This window comes from Phocoena phocoena, chromosome 10 (assembly GCF_963924675.1).
Source record: "Phocoena phocoena chromosome 10, mPhoPho1.1, whole genome shotgun sequence".
NCBI classification, from domain to species: domain Eukaryota; kingdom Metazoa; phylum Chordata; class Mammalia; order Artiodactyla; family Phocoenidae; genus Phocoena; species Phocoena phocoena.
In genome coordinates this window covers 39,434,236-39,455,502 of record NC_089228.1, presented here as the reverse complement: position 1 = coordinate 39,455,502, position 21,267 = coordinate 39,434,236, and the positions used below count along the sequence as shown (strand labels likewise).

The 21,267-nt window shown below is 49.8% G+C and overlaps 1 protein-coding gene across 4 annotated transcripts in view; it reads right to left on the bottom strand.

Annotated features, from left to right (window-relative positions):
• Positions 1-310: 310 nt before the first annotated feature.
• The window catches only part of PFKFB4 (6-phosphofructo-2-kinase/fructose-2,6-biphosphatase 4), a 39,347-nt gene continuing 18,390 nt past the window's right edge, over positions 311-21,267 (bottom strand). Inside the window, exons 5-14 of one of the 4 annotated variants that reach the window (XM_065886257.1) lie at positions 20,931-21,005; positions 20,513-20,569; positions 19,975-20,096; positions 18,068-18,275; positions 17,371-17,517; positions 5,596-5,700; positions 3,758-3,887; positions 3,590-3,652; positions 2,644-2,708; positions 311-845 (exon numbers count right to left, since the gene is read on the bottom strand). In XM_065886257.1, coding sequence (XP_065742329.1) covers positions 786-845; positions 2,644-2,708; positions 3,590-3,652; positions 3,758-3,887; positions 5,596-5,700; positions 17,371-17,517; positions 18,068-18,275; positions 19,975-20,096; positions 20,513-20,569; positions 20,931-21,005 — 1,032 coding nt within the window. In that variant the 3' untranslated portion in view covers positions 311-785. The remainder of the gene's footprint in view (positions 846-2,643; positions 2,709-3,589; positions 3,653-3,757; positions 3,888-5,595; positions 5,701-17,370; positions 17,518-18,067; positions 18,276-19,974; positions 20,097-20,512; positions 20,570-20,930; positions 21,006-21,267) is intronic. The other 3 variants (XM_065886259.1, XM_065886258.1, XM_065886260.1) reach the window with 3 other exon arrangements.

Genomic DNA, 21,267 nt, shown 5'->3' with positions numbered 1-21,267 from the left:
CGAGCACTGGGAAGGGCGACTCATACAACTGTCCCGTCTTCACGTCTTTCTTTACGTGTTGCACCATGAGAGCAGTTGGAGAGGGGTGGCCTTGGCTGCCAGCTCCCACGAGTATTCCAGTGTAGGCATAATTGGGAAGGGGTAATCGCAAACACCCCGCTCCCTGCATGTTTCTGTGCATTCCCATGTGCTGAAGTGAACACACTGCTTTCCTGAGCATCCACAAATGCAGACGCACGGACTCAAGGGTCTGGCCAGTGGAGGAAGCTCTTCAGTTCCTGGCGAGGCAGGATGGGGATGGCTCTTTCCCGCTTACTGAGGCAGCAGCAGCTCATGAACACCTTGCCTCTGGCTCAGGAAGTGGCCAAAGAGAGGGCAGCAGAGCCCTGGCAGGGGTCCCCAGGTCTACCCAGGCAGCTCGGCCTCAGTGGGTGGAAACATCACAGCAAGTGCTTTCCGTTTCACATTTTTGGGTTTCACACTTCACAAGGCCCACCAGGCCGGTGAGAGAGAACAGAAGGATCAGGGGCTGGGAAACCTCTCACTGGCCCGGTGCAGACGCAGTCAGGCCAAGTGGTTTATAGCAGCAGGTTGGGCACCGCATACAACCCTGACACTGTCAACAAGGAAACAGGTGGGCTGGGACTGGGATTCTGGGTGCCACCAGCCATGCATGGCTTTGAGGGTGTTCCTGTGTAGTGACTGTCACACAGACCAGAGGGCCTGGAATGACCTCGTCCACAGAGATCAACACCTGCCCGGGGGTTGCAGTGGACGACACACGGTCACTGGTGAGCAGGGACCGTGACAAGGGCTTCCTCCGGAGGCCGAGAGATGTCTACATTCTGCACAAAATTAAACACACAGAACACTGACCATTTGCCAAGGACAGACAGTCACCACTACCTGCTTCGCTCATCGCTATAGCCGCCAGACTCACATTCTCACCCCAAGGAGCCCCGGCCACAGGACTTAGACCCCGACCTTTCCTAAGAGCCAGGGGTCAAGAGCCTCTTGACACGTGGTGGGTGACAAACACCAGAACAAAGGTGGGGGATGGAGGACACCTCCGGTTCCTGCTTGCTCCTTGCAGGCAGGTCAGGCATTACGCAGAGTGAGGCCATCCCCGCCTCCTGCCTCAGGTCTGGGTCAGGTGGGGAGAAACAGCTGGCTGGGAAGGGGACCAGCTCCTGAGGGTGCCCTCCTCCCGGCTATGTCGGTGTGTCGGTGGACAGGTGTCCGATATGGCCCCAGCTGCCTGCGGACACCTCCTGTGTCTGAGAGCTGGGGCACCAGGCCCCTTGCACCACCTCCTGAACAGCACCCCTCCCCTGCCTCAGCTGCAGAGCCCAGTTCTGTCCACAGCCGGCTGAGTTCAGGGCATCTCAGGCCTAAGGGATGGGGGTCAGAGACTCCCCTCAACTCTGAAAGACTATGTGATCCTATGTGATCCCTGATCTTGGTGGCCCAATGGAGCAGGTCACCAATGACCTGGGCCACAGCCCAGATCGGCAGGGAGGGAATCATGTCCCCTATGGCCACACTCCTGAGTTCACAGGGCTGGCCACTGGAATTGTAGGGGCAGGTGCAATTCTCACTGGGGGCAGGCTTCCCAAGGGCCCCTTTCTCACCACAACCTGTCCCCAAGGATGGGCCAGGACCTGGAGATCCTGCCCACCTTAAAAGGAACCATCCCAGAACCTGTGGCCAACAGAAGTTTGCCTCTCAGAAGTGCCTACCCAGAGGCAGGCAGGGTGCCTGCCAACTACCCCATGGCCATGTTCGCTCCTGCAAATGGACCGGGGCACCAGCCCCTGATGCTTGCGGGGTCCAGGGGCCTCTTTCACCATCACCCCGTCAGTGCTGGGGGCCCAACACCTCTGGGCTTTCCTCAGTACGAGGGGCCTGTTGGGACATCTTCCCCTGAGACCTGTGTGTGCCAGACTGGGCCTTCATCGGACTCTCAGGGCAAACAGGGAAGAGGTTTACACAATGACTGGTTCTGGTGAGGGGAAGCAGCCTTAGGAAATAGGAGGACACATCCACACACCTCAGCCTGTGGGGCCCAAGGCCTGCACCCTGGGCAGGGACCCAAGGCCCAGCACGTCCCACTGTGGGTGGCAGCAGGCATGACTAAGGTCCCAGGAGCCTTCCTGGTGCAACAGACTCTGGGAATGGGGCCCAGAGGGGCGGTCCTGCTCTTGGCCTTAGTGGGAGAGGAAACCAACATGGCAGAAGGATCCCACACGGGCATGAAGTGCTTCTGGGCAACACTTCAAGGAGCTTCTATCTTTAACGCTGGGGGAACACAGAACAGAGACGTGTCCTTCTGCAGGAAGGTCTCTACGCAGCACCGAGACACCCTCAGCCTCTGCATGGCCCTTTCCACAACAAAGCAGGACATTTTTCATTTTTACTTTTTAAAGGTGCTCAAGTTGGACAGGTGCTCATGAGGCCTGGGCTGGTGGGACATGGAAGCGCCTGCCCCCTGTAGGCCTCTAGCCTCTGTTCTGGCCACAGCGTCACCCTGACAGAGAACTCAAGCTCACTCAGTAGATGCCCCAGCTGGGCCTGGCCCTGGTGGTTGCTGTGTCTGGACCCCCAGGAACGTGCCCACCACCCCAGCAGTGACCCAGCTGCTACCTGAGGCCTGTCTCGGTGCGTGTTCACGGCCGCCACATTCAGGAATATGGACTCCACTTTACAACCTGCCAAAGGGAAGATGCAAATCCATTCCCCCTCCTGAAACGCAGCAGAGCCACAGGGGTAGAAGCTTCTCCCAGGAGGAGGCTTTCGCTGCTGTGGGGCTGAGCAGACACCTCAGCCTCACTCCAGTCCTCCCACCTTGGGCAGCTCTGGAGGCCCCGTGAGGAAGCACTAGGCAGCGTGTCAGGCCCGAGCCTCTGGGCCACTGCCCAGCGCAGGCTCGCCAAGGAGCCCGGGCACCAGGCAGAGCCACAGTGAGGATGAGCAGCCCACCTCGGGGGCTGAGGGCGGTCTGAGAAGCAACAAGCCTAGCTCCGTGAGGGGTCACTACACTGAGCAGACCCTCACCCAGCCCTGTCTCACACACGAGGCGGGATCACCATGGTGCCAGGCGCTCAGTGCAAAGGGGGACGAGGCGATTAACATGCACTGGGATGACTTTAGCTGCCACTGAGCTATACAGTTATTGTCCCGAGGGCACAACCATGTGAGAGTGCCTCGTCCAGTGTTGAAGGGGAGGAGTCGGGACCCAGGAGGTTAGGAAGTTGCGTGAGGCCTCTGCTGGCAGAGCCCAAGGCAGAGGCGCATATTTTCAGGTCTGGGTCCTGGGAGCCGTGGGGCTTTCTGGGGGATTTTGGAGAAACCAGTAGAAAAGCCCCTCATGTGGGTGGGTGATGGTTAAGGAAGGATCATTGGGGAGGCTTCCTGTGGCCACAGGAATTAAAACAAAAAAAATTTTAAAGCAAATTGGGAAAGGTGGTGGGGTGGAAGGAGGAGGAATGAGCTTCTAATGAAATTTTCAAGGGAGGGGTTTGCAGAAAACCACAGAACCCTGCAGACAGCCAGTCTGGCAACCAGGTCAGCATGCGGGAAGCTTCTTTACCATAAGCCACGGGGGTCAGCTTCAGGACCGTGTGCAGCGGACACTTGAGGTAAGGCAGCTGTTCTGTGGACACAGGCGGAGAGGGTTGGCACCAGGGATGCCCAGGTGACAGTCCCCTTCGATCTCTCTCACACACACATCCCACCTCCCCAGGGGCAGCGTCCGCACCTGCTGCCTTGTCAAGGAAGTAGGCCAGGAGGCAGCGCATCACAGCCTGGTGGCAGATGACCAGCACGTTCTCTTGCCGCTCCAGCTCCATGATGACAGGCTCGAGTCGCTGGACCAGGTCCTCATAGGACTGCAAGGGCAAGTGGGAAGCATCCTCAACCCAGCTCTGGGGGTAGGGATGGAGACCTTCTGGGTAGTGGGCTACCTTCTCCTGAACTCCTCACCATTCTGGGAGGTTGGTGAGGACTGGCAGTCTGACAAAGGGATCACCTCCCCTATCCCAGGGCCAGGTCCCAGTAGGACCGAGAGGGCAGGGCTGGGGCTTAGGTTGCGTCCAAGGGGCCACCTCCATGCCCATCCTGGGGCCCTTTGCTGAACCCTCAGCTGCTGGAATTCACATGCTGGCAACTGATGACAGGTGGAGAAGACACGGCTCCCTTCCTACCTGCCGCACGTGGAGTACACAGAACGAGGCTTGTAAGGAGGGGAAGCAAAAACCTCCCAAACTTCCCAGAGTGCAAACTGTCAGAATGCCTGAGCTCCCAGGAAGGATCCTCACAGTCTGCCTGCCTTGTACCTCCCCTGGGTGCCATGAGGGAGCCCTTGAACCAACCCCGGTGACTGGCAGGTCTAGAGCTTTTCACTGGGAGACCCAGCCCTGGGGGTTCACCCCTGTTTGCACACAGTGAGCCGTCCTTCAGAAAAAAAAAAAAAAGGCCTCAAGCTTGGAGCTGAGTTTGCCCCATGATTTGGTTGGGAGTAATACCAGCATGACTTGTGCCAGCCCCTGGTATTTCTGGGGATATCCTAGATTGCTTCTTTTGGCAACTACCTTCCCTACCAATTTCCCCCCTGTATTCTCAAGTTTGAGCAGCCAGCTGCTTTGTTTCTTTTTACTGTTATCTGGTTTGGTTCTAAATCTGGGTTCTCCCTCACAGTATGATGTGGGGAAATATCAATGCTACCCGAAGCTGTCCTATTCCCGAGGACAGCACAGCATAGGCACCTGTGAGCCTGGCATTTGGGCGGGGGGTTTCGACATGTGTACATGTATGTGTGTACGCAAACCTGTGTGTCTGTGGGAGGTATTTTTATTTGGCCACTGCCTCAGGTCACATCCTAGAATTGGGAGATACATGAGTCAAAGGTGACACTGGAGGCTTCCCTGGTGGCGCAGTGGTTGAGAGTCCACCTGCCGATGCAGGGGACACAGGTTCGTGCCCTGGTCCGGGAGGATCCCACGTGCTGCGGAGCGGCTGGGCCCGTGAGCCATGACCGCTGGGCCTGTGTGTGCGGAGCCTGTGCTCCGCAATGGGAGAGGCCACAACAGTGAGAGGCCCGCGTACCGCAAAAAAAAAAAAAAAAAGGTGACACTGTTTCTACCCGGGGCCTGGGCTGAGGCGAGAGCCAGTCTGAGGGGAGGTGACAGTGCAGGTGACTTATGGTAGTCACGACTCACCTGGGGAAAATGAATCCCTAGGTCTGGATTCAGGGCTAGGGATGGTATCTGGAGCCGCAGGGAGGATGGGGTCACCCTATGACACTCCCAGGGATGGGGAAAGTAAAGATGGGGAGTGATGGGAAACTGGGCTCCAGTAGGCCTCAGGGTTGGGATTCCTGGGCAGCACTGCTCACCCACCACCCAAGGAGGGGTCTGCAGCCTGGGCCACGGCTGAGAAGTGGTAGAGGTGACACACACACCCAGCCTGCCTACCTCTGAGGCCAGGCCCCTCCTGCTGCCCACGGAGCCTCTGCAGAGCCCCTCGGGGCCCTCAGTCACAGGCGGTCCTCCCAGGCAGGCAGCAGTGGCTGGGATTAAGCCCCCATATCCCACCTACCTCCCCCTTGGGGTACCGGTACCGGTACTTGTCCTGGTCTCGCAGGGCAAATTCCAGTGGATAATGATCCTGAATTTCCTCGTAAGTCATTTCCTCACAGACGCCCTAGGGAGACACCACAGTCACCACACCACCCACATCAGGCCCAGGGATCAGCCCTGTGTCAGGGGGAGGGCATTTGCTGGGCCACAAGGCCTCTCCCAGCTGGGAAGAGCAGGCACCCTGGGAACACTAAGCAGGGGCAGCCTCACATTTGGAAAAAGCTATCACACGTCTTTTCCACCCACCCATCATCCATCCATCCAGTTTATGCCATAAAAATAAACACAGAAATGTTAACTATGTGTCTTTTCTAATGTGTCTTTTTGTCTTCTGTGCTGTGGAAATACTACAGCAGAGTATGGATTATTGTATAGGCTATAAAGTAAGATTTCCCTCATGTCATTCAGGATACACACACACGCACAGCACAGAGTATCGTACACAAATGCCATTTTAAAACAAAACAAAAGAGCCCAGGACAATGTGTGGACTGACCAGTGTCAGTCCTTCCAAGGCTCAAGCCAAGAACCAGCCCACAGGAGGTGCCCAGAGAGGAAGCAATAAAACGCCCATAATAAAAAGCTGCTGGACTATTTACAATAGCCAGGTCATGGAAGCAACCGAAATGCCCATCGACAGATGAATGGATAAAGAAGATGTGGTACATATATACAATGGAATATTACTCAGCCATAAAAAGGAATGAAATTGGGTCATTTGTAGAGACGTGGATGGATCTAGAGACTGTCATACAGAGTGAAGTAAGTCAGAAAGAGAAAAACAAATATTGTACATTAATGCATATATGTGGAACCTAGAAAATGGTACAGATGAACCAGTTTGCAGGGCAGAAATTGAGACACAGATGTAGAGAACAAACGTATGGACACCAAGGGGGGAAAGCGGCGGGGTGGTGGTGGTGGTGGTGTGATGAATTGAGCGATTGGGATTGACATGTATACACTGATGTGTATAAAACTGATGATTAATAAGGACCTGCTGTATAAAAAAATAAATAAAATAGGGTTTCCCTGGTGGCGCAGTGGTTGAGAGTCCGCCTGCCGATGCAGGGGATACGGGTTCGTGCCCTGGTCCGGGAAGATCCCACATGCCGTGGAGTGGCTGGGCCATCGCTCCATGGCCACTGAGCCTGCGCGTCCGGAGCCTGTGCTCCACAACGGGAGAGGCCACAACAGTGAGAGTCCCGCGTACCGCAAAAATAAATGAATAAATAAATAAATAAAATAAAATTCAAAAAACAGATGTGAGAAACTATAAAGTGGGGGTCAGGAGAACAAACTGTGACACTACAATTCATAACACACACAATAAACAAATTATTCTGAAAAATAAAATAAAAAGCTGCTGGTTTCTACCTTTGTCCTCAGGGTTTTTTTCCTAGACAAAGCCTTGGGGGCAAAGTTGTCTATTAAAAAGGAAAGATGATGAGGAAAATTTAAACCTATAAATGCCTATATTAAAAAAAAAGATCTCATATCACTAATCTAATCTTCTACCTTAAGATATTGGAGGGACTTCCCTGGTGGCACAGTGGTTAAGAATCCGCCTGCCAATGTAGGGGACAAGGGTTCGATCCCTGGTCCAGGAAGATCCCACATGCTGCAGAGCAACTAAGCCTGCATGCCACAACTCCTGAGCCCACGTGCCACAACTACTGAAGCCCGCGTGCCTAGAGCCTGCACTCCACAACAAGAGAAGCCACCACAGTGAGAAGCCCACACACTGCAACAAAGAGTAGCCCCTACTCACTACAACTAGAGAAAGTCCACCCACAGCAACAAAGACGCAACACAGCCAAAACTAACTAAATAAATAAATTTATTTAAAAAAAAAAGTTACTGGAAGAAGAACAAATTAAACCCAAAGCAAGCAGAAGTAAGGAAATAATGCAAATTAGAACACAAATTCATTAAATAGAAAAAAGCAACGAAATCAAAAGTTGGTTCTTTGAAAAGATCAACAGAATTCACAAAACTTTTGCTAGACTGACAGGAAAAAGGAAAGCTCAAATTATTAAACCAGGAATGAAAGGGGGATATTACTACAAAGCTTACAGAAATAAAAAAGATTATAAGGGAATACTATGCACAATTATATGCCAACAAATAAGACAACTTAGGTGAAATAGGAAAATTCCTACAAAGACACAAACTACCTGTTGTGAGTTGAATACTTCCCCCCAAAAGATACGCTGAAGTCCTAGCCCCTGGGAACTGTGAATGTGACCTTATGTGGAAATAGTCTTTGCAGATATAATCAAGTAGATGAGGTCCAATGACTGATGCCCTTTTAAGAAGGCCATGTAAAGACATAGAGAGACACACACAGGGAAGAAGCCCATGTAATGAGGGAGACAGGGATTGCAGTGATGCACCTATAAGCCAAGGAATGTTGGCAGCAACCAGGAACCTGCTAAAAATATGGGCATTAAAAGGGATTGGGGGCAGGGGCTTCCCTGGTGGCGCAGGGGTTGAGAGTCCTCCTGCCAATGCAGGGGACACGGGTTCGAGCCCTCTCCGGGAGGATCCCACATGCTGTGGAGCAGCTAAGCCTGTGCGCCACAACTACTGAGCCTGCGCTCTGGAGCCCATGAGCCACAACTACTGAGCCCACGTGCCACAAATGCTGAGCCTGTGCACCTGGAGCCTGTGCTCCGCAATAGGAGAGGCCACTGCAGTGAGAAGCCCACGCGCTGCAACAAAGAGCAGCCCCCTCTCTCTGCAACTGGAGAAAGCCTGTGCGCAGCAACACAGCCAAAAGATAAATAAATAAATTTATAAAATAAACGTGATTGGGGGGGACTTCCCTGGTGGCACAGTGGTTAGGAATCCACCTGCCAATGCAGGGGACACGGGTTCAAGCCCTGGTCCAGGAAGGTTCCACGTGCCACAGAGCAACTAAGCCCGTGTGCCACAGCTACTGAAGCCCATGTGTGCCTAGAGCCCATGCTCCACCACAAGAGAAGCCACCTCAATGAGAAGACCACACACCACAATGAAGAGTAGCCCAAAGCCTGTGTGCAGCAACCAAGACCCAACGCAGCCAAAAATAAATTAATTAATTAAAAAAAAAAAGATTGGGGGATTCCCTGGCGGTCCAGTGGTTAGAACCAAATGCTTTCACTGCTGAGAGCCTGGGTTCAATCCCTAGTCAGGGAACTAAGATCCCACAAGCCACAGTGTGGCCAAAAAAAAAGTGATTAGGGTGATGGCTCAGAAGGAAGTGAAGGACAGTAGAGCAAGCCTCTGTTGCCTTAGAGAATACGTATATTATCATGAACAGAATGTTGCTAGAAATATGAATGTTTAGGGACTCCTCTGGAGGTCCAGTGGTTAGGACTCCGTGCTTTCACTGCCATGGCCCCAGGTTCAATCCTTGGTCAGGGAACTAAGATCACGCAAGATGTGTGGCGCGGCCAGAAAAAAAAGAGAGAGAGAAAAGGCAATCTTTATCATAAAGCAGCAGAGAACTTGGCTGAACTGTGTTCTAGTGTGGGCAGCTATAACAAAAAAGGCAGATAGGGGCTTCCCTGGTGGTGCAGTGTTTGAGAGTCCGCCTGCCGATGCAGGGGACACGGGTTCGTGCCCTGGTCCGGGAAGATCCCACATGCCGCGGAGCTGCTGGGCCCGTGAGCCATGGCCACTGAGCCTGCGCATCTGGAGCCTGTGCTCCACAATGGGAGAGGCCACAACAGTGAGAGGCCCGCATACCACAAAAAAAAAAAAAGGCAGATAATGACAAGTGATAAGGAGGATGTGCAGAGAAATCAGAACCCTCACACACTGCTGGTGGGAATGTAAAATGGTGCGGCCACTTTGGCAAACAGCCTGGCAGTTTCTAACAAGCTTAAATGGAGTTAACATGGGGGACTCCCTGGTGTCCCAGTGGTTGGGACTCTGTGCTTTCACTGCCAAGGGCCTGGGTTCAATCCCTGGTCAGGGAGCTAAGATCCCACAGGTCACACAGCACAGCCAAAATAAAAAAAACAAACAAAAAAACGTAGAGTTAACATATGACCTAGCAATTCCACTCCTGGCTATCTACCCAAGAGAAATGAAAACATGTCCACACAAAAACTTGTACATTCAGAGCAACATCATTCCTAAAGCCAAAAAATGGCAACTACCCACATGCCCATCGACTGCTGAATGGATAAATAACATGTGGTATATCCATACAATGGGATATTATTCGGCAATATACAGGAACAAAATACTGATACATTCTACCACAGGAGGAATGAAATGTCCAGAACAGGCCAATCTATAGAGACAGAAAACAGATTGGTGGTAGCCTAGGGCTGGGGGGGAAGGACTGGAAGGAAATGGGGGTATGGGTACAGGGTTGCTTTTTGGAACAACAAAAGTGTTCTAAAATTGATTGTGGTGATGGTTGCATAACTCTGTGAATATACTAAAAACGATTGAATCATACAATTTAAACAGGTGAACTGTATCATATGTGAATCATAACTCGATAAAGCTGTTGTGTCAAAAAAGGAAAAATAAGACAGTAAATTGTGGATTGGGCTAAGAAAAAAATCACAACGTTAAAACAGAAGACTAGCCCAAGGCTGTTTACCAGAACAGAGGAAAGAACAAAGATAAACATGGAAAGATGACTAACAGATCACAGATACTAGAATAGTTACCAAACTAAAGAAAAAGAAGGGAATCCAGTGTATCTAGGAAAATAATCGGATTAACCTCAAAAAAAAAAAGATCAGGGCTGCCAAGGCTTCTCTGAGAAACCAAATGCTCCAGCCATATCTGTGCCGTTGGAAGGCAGACACCAGACCCCTAACCTGCGTCAGGGAGCTGCTATTTGCACAAGAAAGAAATCAGGGCTGGAAACCTCCTGTAACTCCCACCAGCCACAGCTGATGAAAGCCCACAAAATGGGTTAAATGAGCTATAAAACGGGTCACAGAAATTGCTTACTCTTTTGAAAGAGTTCATCAGTTCTAAAGAAGAGCTACAACAGATTAAAAAAAAAAAACATGATGCTATACTCTGCCCAATTACAGTAAAAAAAAAAAAAGGGCAGAAAGGAAACAAATGGAAATAACACATCCTCATAATTCCCAACAGAATCAAGAATTATTTTCCTGTTACTAATTTTGATAAGTATATTTTAGTTATTCCTTTATTTACAAGCATTCTCCTTAAGAATGTTTTTGAAAAGCTGTAAGGTAATGACTACTGGAATAAAAACACTGCTTGCCTTCCAAATCACAGAAAAGATGATGCTTATACAGAAAAAAAAAAAAATGAGATGAAAAGAAATCTGCAAGGTACTGGGGAAAAAAAAGGACAAAGATAGCGATTGTAATAATAAATATGAATGGGTTTAGATTTCTGAATGAAAAAAGCTCTCAGGCCAAAAAATAAACCAAAGATATGTTCCTTTCATCTAAAGAAATGACAGAAAAAGGTTAAAAATAAAAGGGAGTAGGCATAACAAAAAAAACATGGACAAAAAGCAAGGATGGCAAATTAAAACCAAAGTGAGATACCACCTCACACTCATTAGAATGGCTACTGTAAAAAAAAACAAAAAACAGAAAAATAACAAGTGTTGGCACAGATGTGGAGAAATCAGAACACTCGTGCACTGTTGGTAGGAAAGTATAATGGTGCAGTTGCTATGGAAAAAAGCATAGCGGGGGGCTTCCCTGGTGGCGCAACGGTTGAGAGTCCGCCTGCCAATGCAGGGGACGCGGGTTTGTTCCCCGTCCGGGAGGATCCCACATGCCGTGGAGCGGCTGGGCCCGTGAGCCATGGCCGCTGGGCCTGCGCGTCTGGAGCCTGTGCTCTGCAACGGGAGAGGTCACAACAGTGAGAGGCCCGCGTACCGCAAAAAAAAAAAAAAAAAAGCATAGCGGTTCCTCAAAAAAATAAAAATAGAATTACCATATGATCCAACAATTCCACTTCTACATAGGTACCAAAAAGAAATGAAAGCAGTGTTTCAAAGAGAGATTTATATACCCATGTTCATAGCAGCCCGATGCACAATAGCTAAAAGGTAGAAGCAACCCAAATGTCCATAGATAAATGAATGGATAAGCAAAATGTGGTATATACATAAATGGAACCATATTCAAGCTTAAAAATATGATTCTGACATATGCTACAACATGGATGGACCTTGAGGACATTATGATAAGTGAAATAAACCAGTCACAAAAAGACAAATGATTCCACTTATGTGACATACTTAGAGACAGAAAAATCATACAGACAGAATCAAAGAGACAGAAAGTAAAATGGTAGTTGTCAGAGGCTGGGTGGGGAGGAGAAATGGGGGTTATTGTTTAATGGGTATAGAGTTTCCATTTTATAAGGCGAAAAGAGTTCTGGAGATGGGGACTTCCCTGATGGTCCAGTGGGTAAGACTCTGTACTCCCAATGCAGGGGGCCCAGGTTCAATCCCTGGTCAGAGAACTAGATCCCGCATGCATGAAGTAAAGAAGATCCCACGTGCCACAACTAAGACCCCACACAGCCAAACATAAAGTAAATAAATAAATAAATAAATAAATAAATAAATAAATCTGCATGCCACAACTAAGGGTGCGCATGCCGCAACAAAGATCCCACATGCCGCAACTAAGACCCGGTGCAACCTACATAAATATTTAAAAAGTAAATAAATTTATAAACATTAACATGATTACAAAAATAAAACTATTAAAAAAAAGAGTTCTGGAGATGGATGGTGGTGATGACTGCACATTCTGAACGTATTTAATACCCCTGAACTGTGCACATAAAAATGGTTGTTAAGATGATAAATTTTATGTTATGTGCATTTTACAAAAAAAAAATTGGAAAAAGAAAAGCAGGGATGATAATATTCAAATTCGTCAAAGTATAAATCCATGCAAAAAGTGTTTTATATTGAAACAGGAAACATCCAAAATGAAGGCTGAGCCACAGTGGAGCAACTGGTACCAGATTTGCTCTCGGCCCAACATAAACAATTCAAAAGAACTAGACAAAATGTATGCAACAATTGTTTGTAGACACTAGACAACAGGCAGAGCAGGGTTGTGATCCTCCAGAAGGGACACAAGGAGTCTACGACTGCAGCAATTTACTGCATGCACTTCCTGGACTGCAGAGCATCACAAGAAAAGAAGACACAAAAAAGAACAAAACTGAACCCCTAGAGCTTAAAAACATAACGCCTGAAATATAAAGTTCACTGGATGCTGGATGAGTTGAACAAAAACAGCAGTAAAGATAAGTGAGCTTGAAGATATAGCAATAGAAACTACCCAAACAGAAACTTGGAAAGAACAAAAGACTGAGAAACAATGAACAGAAGCTCAGTGACCTGTGGGATTATCCCATAGGTTCTATACACTATACCATACAAGAAGTTGGAGTCCAGGGTAGGAGACAGGGTAGCAGAAAATATATTTAAAGAAATGATATCTTAAATTTTTTTTCAAACTCATATTTAGAAACCCAGAAATCCAAGAATCTCAATGAACTCCAAGCAGGATAAACATAAAGTAAAACATACCAAAGCACATCATAATCCAATTGCTTAAAATCAATAATAAAGAGAAAATAGAGGAAAAGAAGATACGTTATATACAAAACGAAGATAAGAATGACAGAAGGGGCTTCCCTGGTGGCGCAGTGGTTGAGAGTCCGCCTGCCTATGCAGGGGACACGGGTTCGTGCCCCGGTCCGGGAAGATCCCACATGCCGCAGAGTGGCTGGGCCCGTGAGCCGTGGCCGCTGAGCCTGCGCGTCTGGAGTCTGTGCTCCGCAACGGGAGAGGCCACAACAGTGAGAGGCCCGCGTACCTCAAAAAAAAAAAAAAAGAATGACAGAAAACTCCTTGCTAGAAAACAGTGTGACCCAGAAGACAATAGAGGTGGTCCAATGGTGGTCCAGTGGTTAAGAATCCGTCTTCCAATGCAGGGGACAAGGGTTTGATCCCTTGTTGGTGAACGAAGATCCCACATGCCACGGGGCAACTAAGCCCATGCACCACAACTAGAGAGAAGCCCACGCACCACAACTACTAAGCCCGTGGCCCTTAGAGCCCACGCGCCACAACTAGAGAAGCCCACATGCTGAAACTAGAGAAAAGCCCGCATGCTAAAATGAAGAGCCTGCGCACCACAGTGAAGACCCAGTGCAGCCAAAAAAAAAAAAAAAAAGAAGAAGACAACAATGGAACAGCATTTTTACATGCTGAAACAGAAGGAAGTCTGTGCTGTTTCCTCTCATTTGCCCCTCCATATCCTTCTGCTTCTCCACCTGCTCTCTGCCCCAGGAGGTTGACCTTTGTGCATGCATCTACAAGGCTCCCATGGCTACTAATGTCTTGTTGGGCTAGGCCATGGGGAACACTGGCAGGAGGTCACAGGGAGGGAGGAGAGTGAGGTTGAGATGTTTATTCTGACTCCCTCCTGAAGAAGTTGCTTTCAGTGGTCTAGGCCCTCACCCAAGGTTCCATCCCACCAGGCTGCCCTTTACTCACTGCTCCCTGTCCCCAGGTTCCTATATCCTCTCTCTCCTCTGCCCAAGGGAAGCAATGGTCCCTGTTGTTACGAGGTCCCTATATCCTGCCCATTACCTTTGAAAAAAGGTCCTTTTATAAATCCTCATTGAATTAACCTAATTGGAGTGGCCATCTGTTTCCTTTTATGTCCCACAAATTCCTAAGTCATGAACTTTACTTTATAATAAAACATCAAAATATGTGAAGAAAAAAAGCTAAAATAATGCAAAATTCTTGAAAATGCAAGAAAAATCAACAAAATTATAATTAGAGTGTATTTAACATTCAACTATTGATTTATGATGATCAAACAGAAAAAAAAGACAAAATTCGAATGATATAATTAAAGTTGAAATTAATGAGATACACAAACTTTTTCTTTTGAAAATTTTCAACCATATAGAAAAGTACAGGGCTTCCCTTGTGGTGCAGTGGTTGAGAATCCACCTGCCAATGCAGGGGACACAGGTTCGAGCCCTGGTCAGGGAAGACCCCACATGCTGCAGAGCAACTAAGCCTGTGCGCCACAACTACTGAGCCTGCGCTCTAGAGCCTGCGTGCCACAACTACTGAGCCCACACGCTTAGAGCCCATGCTCCACAACAAGAGAAGCCACTGCAATGAAAAGCTCACTCACCGCAACGAAGAGTAGCCACCACTCACCACAACTAGAGAAAGCCCGCGTGCAGCAACAAGGACCCAATGCAGTCAAAAAATAATCATAATTCATAAATAATAAATAGACTTTCTAAAAAAAAAAGAATATACAACAGAAACACAAGGCACTTAAACTGGGGAGGTAACAACTGGATTATCCTTATTTCAGAAGATATGACAGCTCCCTGAGATAAAGCTAAGATAATCAACTGAAAAAGTACTAGAGCAAATAAAAGAATGGTCACAGGTTTTCTGTGGACCAGCAATAACCAGATGGGGGACAAGATCTTATTCACAAAGAGGCTTCCTCCATGAGGCCAGGTGGCCCAAGCTCCCAAGGGACCCTCTGGAGATGTCCCTGGTTAACAGCCCATTGTCAGCCTTCCTGGCCTGGCTCCCTACATGAATGCTGTGCCTGTGGCCCCTCCCATCTCATAATGCCATGGACGCCCCCTTTCCCTTCCCCCGTCTTTTCCAGCGGGGATGGATTCCATGGCATGTGGCTTCATCATCTTCCTCCCTACTCCTCACCTCCTCTGTCCAACTTGATTCCATCTCATCCATAGGGACACAACTGAACAAGCTCGCGAGCTGAATGAGTGTCTACCTTTTCCACAGCTGCATCCATCTGCTGGGGGTGGAGGATCGCCTCCAGAACACAGACAAGGGGGCACAGAAGACTCCTGGTCTCCAGACAAGCCAACTCTTCCCCTTCGCTTAACGCCCACTGGAAACTCCTCCTTCCTTTCACTCTTGAGTGAAACCTCCATGAAGTTCTGAGACACAGTACTCTATAGCCATCTGCACCCCTCTCCTCTACTGATACCCTGGAATCTGGGCCTCCACCACCACTCAGGGCCTCCTGTCATCTCATCCTCTCCCTTTCTACCAGCCCCTCACCATCAGCTTACACACGACCAAGTCTCCCTTGACTCTGAGTCCCTTGCCCCCCACTCACTTCCCCACCCATTCCCACCGGGCACTAACCCAGTAGGCTCATGCCAAGAATCCCAGTGGTCTTATGACATCCCAATGGTCAGTTTGGAGCCTGGCCTCACTCCCCCTCCCTATGGTATCTCACCCCACTGACCACTGCCTCCTCCTCTCTGCCTTGACTCCCATGACCCCATCAGCCTGGTTTCCCTTCCACCTCACCAGACACCTGTCCATAGCTTCCTCCACAGCCCCTTAAATGCCAGGGTTCCCCTGGGTTCTGTCCTGGGTCCTACTTTGCCTCCCTCAGCCACCTGATCCATTCCACAGTTTCAAGCACCATGTCTGTGGGGGGGATGCCCAAGCCCCACCTCTCTTTGGAGATCGGATTGGCTCCTGGGTATCTGCTCTTGAACATCTCCCGGGAACGTCTTCCTTTCATTCACTACATATTTACTGAGCACTTACGATGTGGTGAACAAAATAGATTAGTTCCTGCCCTCAGCTGAGCTCATCACCTTCCTTGCCCCAGAACCCTTCCCAGTGGCTGGAAATCTGGAGCCATCCTAGATCCTTTTTAGACCCCTGGTTGGGCATCAACAGCCTCTATCCTTTCATTAGGATCTTGGTCCCCAGCACCTGGCCCAGTTCCTAGCACACAGTAGCCTCACATAAATACGTGATAAATAAATGAAGAAACATCCCTCAAGTCCATCTACTCCTTTTTCACTGCCGCCACCCAAGTTCCAGATGTCATCACCTCACCAGGCCATTGCAAGGACCTCTAACTAGTCTCCCTTCTCCGGCTTGTCCCCCCACCTCATCCCAACAAAACAATTCTATCAGTTGGGGTGATCTTTGTAGGATTCAAATCTGATCTCGAGACTTCCATATCAGGCAATGGTAGACTAGCTTGTTTTAGACTAACACTCCACTGAGAGCTACTAGAAAAGCCAAACCGAAATAAATAAATTAATTAATTAAAAATCTGTTTGCTATCACCCTACAGCCACAAGGCAGAGAAGACCTAAGGGGCCAAGATCCTGAAGTGAAGGGAAGCCCAAGGAGGTGAACCTGGTATATGGCATCATTTTTCCCTTTGAGGTTTTCTTGATTTGAAAGTGGCAGTTAAAAGCATGACAAGCCAGCTGGTAGGCAAAATGGCTGAAGAGGGTCAAAAGGTATAAACTTCCAGTTATAAGATAAATAAGCCCTGGGGATGTAATGTACAGCATGGTGATTATAATTAACAATATGTATCATATATTTGAAAATTGCTAAGAGAGTATGTCTTGAAAGTTCTCATCACAAGAAAACTAAAATTTGTAACTATGTGGTGATGGGTGTTAACTAAACTTACTGTGATAATTATTTCGCAATACATACATACATCAAATCATCACTTTGTACACCTAGATAGTTATATACAAAAGAAGGGAAGGAGGGAGGCAGGGAAGGAGGGAGGGATGAATCAGAACCCTAAACAATAATGAAATGTTAAAGAGAAAGCTCTCCCTGACCCCCTTCAACACTGTCACCCTGGGTGAGTGCAGCTGTGCCCAGAGCTGGGCAGGGGAGGGAAGAGATGGTGATTACCGCATCAATCTCGTTGAGAACTTTCCACTGCTCATAAGGCACACCCAGGGCCTCAGCCGTCTGGATTGTCCGCTTCATCTGGCTTGTCCAAACCTTTAGGTCCTTGATGTTCTGATCCCTGATGAACTGGGCCAGACCCCTGGCAAACTGAAACACATCACAAGCAAATTCAGATGCACAGGTCCTGGGCTGCCCTCAAAGGGTCCATGGGGCCCAGCCTTAGAGAAAACAGTTTTGGTAAAAAACACGAACTAACTCTCGATGACACCGACACCCACACCCACAAGTGCTGTCCCTGTGCATTCTTCCGAGATCCTCAGTGTAGCTCCAGCTGTGGCTCATCAGGTCCCCTGCCAGTGCTCACCCCCCGACCATGTGCCCTAGGCTGTATGACCTTCCCACTGAGGTTTCAGTATCTCCCTTGGACTGTGGCATAGCATCAGCTACACTGTAGGGACTCAGCTCACTCCCAGAATGGCATGCCTCTCCAGGGAAAGGGAACCAGCTGGTGAGAGCTCACGTGCAAGCCAGAGATTCAGGCATCTGCTGGGTGACCTTCCCTACAGAATGGGAACATTCCAGACTGAATGAGGTCATCCACCTGGATTGCATGTTAGATGGAGTCCAGCACCAGCACACGCACATGCACACAGAAATAAACACACACACACACACACACACACACACACACGCTGACCTCCCTGCCCCGGGCGGACAGTCCTGGGTCCCCGCCAATCCGGCCCTTAAGGTTGAGTTCGCTTTCCCCGTGCCGGCAGAGGTAGATGGAGCGGGGCGTCACATGGATGTTCATGAGGTAATACACAATGCGGCTCTGGATGTGGTCAGCCACACGGTTCACGATGTAGCTCTGCCCCACGTCCATGATCTTGATGTAGGACAGATCCCTTTCCAGAGAGGGTAGAGAGAAGCCTGTGAGTGTGACCGGGGTCCTTGAGGCCACGCCCTGCCAGCTCCAGGAACCATCCTCAGAGCCTTGCATCTCTGACCCCACCAGGCTTGAGACCACAACACACAGGTCTGCCAGCTGGTACGCGAGTGATGGGGGTGAGGTGGGAGCAACACGACACGCATGACATACAGACAAACCCCGTGAGAGGTGCTCCACACTCATCATGCTCCCAAAAGGTGACATTCAAAGCGAGGGGCCAGTCCTACCACCTCGGGACCTTCATCGCTGCTCTATGTCCCCCGGGCCCCTCCTGCCTACCTATGAGCTCTCAACGTACTATCTGTAAGGTGAACAAGAGACAGTTTTTCCAGGATTGACCTGGGAGTAGTTGGCAAACGCACTTCCCCTCCAGTCTTCCTGGTCAGCCATCCATGGGCCTGGCCTTTCCTTCCCCCAGCGAACCCTCCCCCAAGAACCCAGCCCGGGTCATGTGTGTGTGCCGAGTGGTTGCCATGTCCCACACCAGGCAGCAGGTGGACGAGACAAGAAGCACAGGAGGATGGTGCTGGTGGCAGCAGCCAATAAGCCCAGCTCTGCCGCTTTCCCTGCTTTGGACCAGTGCAGCCCTGCAGCATGGAGAACAGAGCCACAAGGAGCAATGCCATGCTGGGGGGAGACCAGGAGAACCACAGAGGCCGGGGCAGCAGCACCGGATCAGTGCCAGCCTCGCTGAGGGGACTCAGTCCAGGGACTGTCCCTCAAACATCCCAGAAAACATCCCCCCAGCAGTCACTTGACTTCTTTCGTTCGTAACTATATATTCATACGTAATTATAAACAACCCAAGTACAAGTTCATATTCCACCCTTTTCACTTAATGCTACATAACATACACTTTCCCATGTCTCTTCAGCATGATTTATAAGGACTGTGTAATACTTTATTCAGTTATTAAAGTTAACTTAATTACTTAAGCATTAACTTAATTACTTAAGTGTTATTCACTTAACCACTGCCCCCATTTCTGCTATAATACAGGAGTTGGCAAACTATGGCAAGTCAAACTCAGCCTGGTTTTGTAAATACAGTTTTATGGGAACACAATCATGCTTATTTATTTACGTATGGTCTATGTTCCTTTAGTACTAAATGGCAAAGTTAAGTAGCTGCAACAGAGACTGTATGCCCCCAAAGCCTAAAATACCTACCACCTGAGCCTTTACGGAAAGAGCTTGCCGGTGGCTGGCTGCTGTCCCCACCCAGCACTCAGTTCCACAGATCCCTGTTCCAGAGGGAGGCGGGCGGGGCTCACAAGCACTGGTTACTGCTAGCTGTTAGTGGGCAGGGTCTGGGCACCCCTTCCCCTTCTCAAAATACAGACCACCCACTGAAAGAAGAGCGTGTACTGTCTGCAAAAGCCTTGTGGGAAGACCCTCTGAATAGAAAACAGGCTTGATTTTCTGATGAAATAGCAGAAAACTGTGACTCACAGAGCTCCAGATAAAGCAGCTACGGTTCTGCAAGTCACCCCTGGGCCATGATTTCCACCCCGAGGAAAGAAACAAAAAAGGACAGACCATCTCTGCCCGCGGAGGTGGTCCCTCAGCCACCACCTTGAGGAGCCACAGGAGGCAGCCGAGTGGACCCCACCTACCACCCACCGCAGCCAAGGACACAGTGCTGCCCTGCCTCACCTGTCCAGGTCCTCGTCCAGCGACTCATATGAATTCTCATAGCACTCGATGCGCCTCATGAAATCCTCCGTGGCCTCATCGCTATCGTGGTTGACATAGTCAGGGCTGCCCAGTTTCACTTGCTGCCGGGGTCAGGCACAGAGCAAGGACACATCAGGGCCAGAGGCCAAGCAGGTCGGAGACCAAGGAGGATGCTGGGTTGGGGGGAGGCTGGGCAGGAGGATTGGCCTCCCAGGGGCACTGGTCCCATTAGGAAGAGCCCAGTGGCTCCCTGGTCCCAGCTCCCATACCAGTGCTAAGAGAGTATTACTGAACATCCTGTGATCACAGTCCCTCATCTTTGGGGGATGAGGGACTGTGATCGGGTGGGCAGTTCCCACCCAACCCAGAGATCTGCCGCCTTCCCCCCCTACCCACAATTTTCAAGAAGACCAAGTTAAGGTCGGCCCAGGCACCAGCCTAACCTGGAGATGGACCTCACTGTCACAGGCCATCTTGGCTGTATTACTGCTCCCACAAGGTCAGATGCACCACTCACCACGATGTTGGCAGCTATGACCTCAGGATCCACACAGATGGACTCAACAAAAAAGGTCTGCAGCAAAGACCAGGGTGGGCAGGAAGGAAGGAACCAGAGACATATTTAGGGCCCTGAGCCTGGCTCCCCGGAGCTACCTACCCACTGAGGGCCATGCTGCCCAGAGGCCCTTCTTCAGGGGCTGGGGTCAGGTCAAGGAGCACAGAACCAAAGCAGGTGCCGCCCTATGAAGGACTCTCCCACCAAGACCCCCACTTCCTCAGAAAGATAACTCCAGGTGGAGAGAAAATCAATATCCCAAATCCACTCAGGAGCCCACCTGCCTGAGGCCAGTGGGCCTCAGGAGGCCGAGAAAGTGGCCCCAGTGGGCCTGAACGTGCCACAGCCCAACCAAGGAGGTAAGCCAAGGAGGCCTCACCTTGTAGCCATTCTGTTCCCCAAAATTAAAGATGGTCGCTCTCCGTTCTCGGGTGGTATTTGTTGCATCAAAAACCTAGGACCAAAATGGGGTTAACTCAGCCTCTGGTCCTGGAGAGGGTGGGAGGCCACCCGACAGCTGTAGCACAGGGACTGGATTTCTCATCAGGACCAGTTGCCGTTCGGCCATCCGCCAGGCCAATCTCCTTCAGACATGCAATGGCTGGGCTGGTCCTCCCCTTCCTTGGGGAGCACCCCAAGGAAGCTGGAAGCAGGGCAGCAGGCACTCACTCACAAGACTTCCAGTGAAACTAGTTAAACTTGTAGAACTAAACCCA